Genomic DNA, 3,801 nt, shown 5'->3' on the forward strand with positions numbered 1-3,801 from the left:
GTGATTACAGGCGCGCACCACCACACCCAGCTAATTTTTGTATTTTTAGTAGAGACAGGGTTTCACCGTGTTGGCCAGGCTGGTCTCGAACTCCCGACCTCAGGGGATTCAGCCTCTCAAAGTGGTAGGATGACAGACGTGAGCCACTGCACCTGGTTTCAGAAAGTATTTTTGTCCCCATTTTCCAGATGAGCAAACTGAATCTTTAAGAGATGAAGTTAGTGGCTCAAAATCACGCAACATGTCACTGGACAGGAGATGAGACACCCGGATCCCAGGCGCTTCAGCGTAAAGAATGACCCAGCCTCGACTCACTGTGTGACCTTAGACTAGACACTTCACCTCTCTGAGCTTCAGTTTCCCCCTCTAAACAGAGGGCAACATTGCAGTTAGGATGCTGGTTTATCTATAGCCTGGTTTCTTCCCCTGCGCACTGTGGACGTCGAGGCAGGATCGTTTCCCGGGCTGGGACTGTCCTGGGCATTGGAGGGGACTGAGCAGCGTCCCTGACCTCCACCCACTCCATGCCAAGAGCTCCTCCAGGTCGTGTTGTCCTCACACAACACCCAGGGTCCCCTTGGGGGGCAGAGTTGCGTCAAGTTGAGAACCCCCGATGTATAGTAATAATAAAGCCCTGCATTTATTGAGTGCCTACTGTTGACCAGGCCCAGTTTAAACTTAATCTCTGTGGAGGATCACAGCTACTACTAAGTTAAGAACTTGGCCGGGCGCGGTGGCTCACGCCTGTCATCCCAGCACTTTGGGAGGCCGAAGCAAGTGGATCACCTGAGGTCAGGAGTTCAAGACCAGCCTGGTCAACATGGCGAAACCCTGTCCCTACTAAAAATATAACCATTAGCCAGACGTGGTCATGGGCACCTGCAGTCCCAGCTACTCAGGAGGCTGAGGCAGAAGAATTGCTTGAACCTGGGAGGTGGAGGTTGCAGTGAGTGGAGATCACACTGCAGCCTGGGTGACAGAGCACAACTCTTATCTCAAAAAAAAAAAAAAAAGACAAAAACAAAAAAAACGTGAAAACCAATTTTAGCTTGTGGGTTGTATAAAAACAGGCTGTGCTAGTAACCATAAGCATCCATCTAAAATATAAATAAATAAATGAAATTAAAACAGGCTGTGGGCCAGACGTGGCGCTCAGGCCAGAGTTTGCCTGGGACAGGACCTTCCCTCGAAGGCCTTTATCCCTGGCCTCTTCCTGCGGCTGCAGAGAGGTCCTCAGCCCCCAGCCCTGGGCCCAGGGTGATGGCTGACAGCACCCGCACCCCCAGATCACAGAACTCTCCAAAGAAGTCTTCAGTCTTAAGGAGGCCTTGAAGGAGCAGCCGGCCGCCCTGGCCACCCCCGAGGTGGAGGCCCTCCGTGACCAGGTGAAGGATTTACAGCAGCAGCTGCAGGTAAGGGGCGGGCCGGGCAGGGGCCGGGGGACCATCAGGATGGAGGAGTCCAAATATTTACCAATCAGCACTCCGTGGGTGGGGATCTCAGGAGAGGGGCTGGGATGGGTTGGTGGGGTCCACATCACATGCACGGTGCGGCCAGGAAATATTTTGTTTTATTTCTTTTGAGACAGGGTCTCACTCCGTCACCCAGGTGGAATGTAGTGGCACAGTCTCGGCTCACTGCAGCCTCAGCCTTCCAGGTTTAAGCAATTCTCATGCCTTAGTGTCCTATGTAGCTGGAATTACAGACACGCACCACCACACCCCGCTAATTTTTGTATTTTATTAGAGACGGAGTTTCCCCATGTTGGCCAGGCTGGTCTCAAACTCCTGGGCTCACATGGGCCTCCCAAAACGCTGGGATTGCAGGTATGAGCCACTGCTCCTGGTACCCACTCCCCCTTTTTTTTTTGGACACAGGATCTTACTCTATCATGCTGGAGTGCAGTAGTGCAATCATAGCTCACTGGGCAGCCTCAAACTCCTGGCCTCAAGCAGTTCTCCACCTCAGCCTCCCAAAGTACCTGGCCATGTTTCCATATATATATATATGTAAAAAGACAAAAATATATATAGATATAGATAGATTTTTTGAGACAGTCTCACTCTGTCACCGCGACTGGAGTGCAGTGACATGATCTTGGCTCACTGCAACCTCTGCCTCCCAGCTCCCAAGTTCAAGTGATTCTACTGCCTCAGCCTCCTGACTAGCTGGGACTATAGGTGTGAGCCGCCTTGCCTGGGAGTTTTTTGTGTTTTGTTTTTTTTTTGAGATGGAGTCTCGCTCTGTTGCTCAGGCTGGAGTGCAGTGGCACAATCTCAGCTCACTGCAACCTCTGCTTCCTGGGTTCAAGCGATTCTCCTGCCTCAGCCTCCTGGGTAGCTGGGACTACAGGTACCCACCACCATACCCAGCTAATTTTTTGTACTTTTAGTAAAGACGAGGTTTCACCATGTTAGCCAGGATGGTCTCGATCTCTTGACCTCATGATCCGCCTGCCTCGGCCTCCCAAAGTGCTGGGATTACAGGCGTGAGCCACTGCGCCCGGCCAATTTTTGTATTTTTAGTAGAGACAGGATTTCACCATGTTGGTCCAGGCTGGTCTTGAACTCCTGACCTCAGGTGAACCGCCAGCCTCAGCCTCCCAAAGTGCTGGGATTACAAATGTGTGCCACTGTGTCCGGCCATCTTTTCATATTTTAGCAGTCACCCATCAAAATACAGGTGTGGGGTGCAAAGGGCACTTGTTGGTGTGTTTTGCTCTGTGGGGGAAGGTGGTCCTGTTCTTCTGAGCACCCCTCCCTCATACCTACAGGAAGCTGCCAGGGACCACTCCAGCGTGGTGGCTTTGTACAGAAGCCACCTCCTATACGCCATTCAGGTGAGTGGCCCAGCTCCCGGGCGCCCGGGTGGCTTTGGGCAGGCCGCTATTGCTCTCTGGGTCTCAGGTTCCCCTTCCGTACAGTGGGAGGCTGGTCCTGGGGAGAGGCCCGTGGCATGTGGAAGCCCATCTGTGTGCATTTCCCTCCTGGCTGGCTTGGTCTTTGGGAGTGGTGGAGGGGCCTGGGACAGCCGTCGGGGATACACTCAGGGTCCCCCTCTACTCCCCTCACCCTAGGGCCAGATGGATGAAGATGTGCAGCAGATTCTCAGCCAGATTCTGCAGATGCAGAGACTCCAGGCTCAGGGCCGCTGAGAAAGGCCAGGCCCAGTGGCTACACTGACCACACTCACGCAGGGGCCTCCCGCCCCTGCAGGCCCCTTGCAGACCGGCTTCACTTGGCCCCATCCGGACCCATGCACTTGGAGACCAGCCTGGGTCCCTGCCCGACCGTCCCCAGCTGGCTCCATCGCCCCACCTGGTCTCTGCACGCAGGCACTGGTCAGTCTGGACCCGGGGCGTGACGGCCCCTCCCCCACCACCGGAGAATCTGTGAGTCCCTGTGTCCTCCACATCCAGACGCCAGCCCAGGAATAAAGGCATTCTGTGCACAGGAGCAATGCGTGCCGTCTGGTTGCTGGGCTTCCACCGCGGGGAGGGGAGGGGGTGGCCCAGAAAAGGAAGCACTCACACCCCTCCCCACCTACCCCACAGCACAACAAATCAACCATCAGGATAAACCCCAACTTTTTTCTTCCTTTCCTTTTTTTGAGACAGAGTCTGGCTCTGTCGCCCAGGCTGGAGTGCAGTGGCGTGATCTCGGCTCACTGCCAGCTCCGCCTCCCGGGTTCACGCCATTCTCCTGCCTCAGCCTCCCGTGTAGCTGGGACTACAGGCGCCCGCCACCTCGCCCGGCTAGTTTTTTGTATTTTTTAGTAGAGACGGGGTTTCACCGTGTTAGC

At 54.5% G+C, this 3,801-nt stretch overlaps 1 protein-coding gene across 1 annotated transcript in view; it reads left to right on the forward strand.

Moving 5' to 3' along the window:
- The window catches only part of ANKRD24 (ankyrin repeat domain 24), a 56,658-nt gene extending 53,204 nt beyond the window's left edge, over window positions 1-3,454 (forward strand). Inside the window, 3 exon segments of the mRNA XM_011943610.1 lie at window positions 1,287-1,412; window positions 2,774-2,839; window positions 3,077-3,454. Coding sequence (XP_011799000.1) covers window positions 1,287-1,412; window positions 2,774-2,839; window positions 3,077-3,154 — 270 coding nt within the window. The 3' untranslated portion in view covers window positions 3,155-3,454.
- The last annotated feature ends 347 nt before the right edge of the window (window positions 3,455-3,801 follow it).

This window comes from Colobus angolensis, unplaced genomic scaffold, assembly GCF_000951035.1.
Source record: "Colobus angolensis palliatus isolate OR3802 unplaced genomic scaffold, Cang.pa_1.0 Scaffold22, whole genome shotgun sequence".
NCBI classification, from domain to species: Eukaryota; Metazoa; Chordata; class Mammalia; order Primates; family Cercopithecidae; genus Colobus; species Colobus angolensis.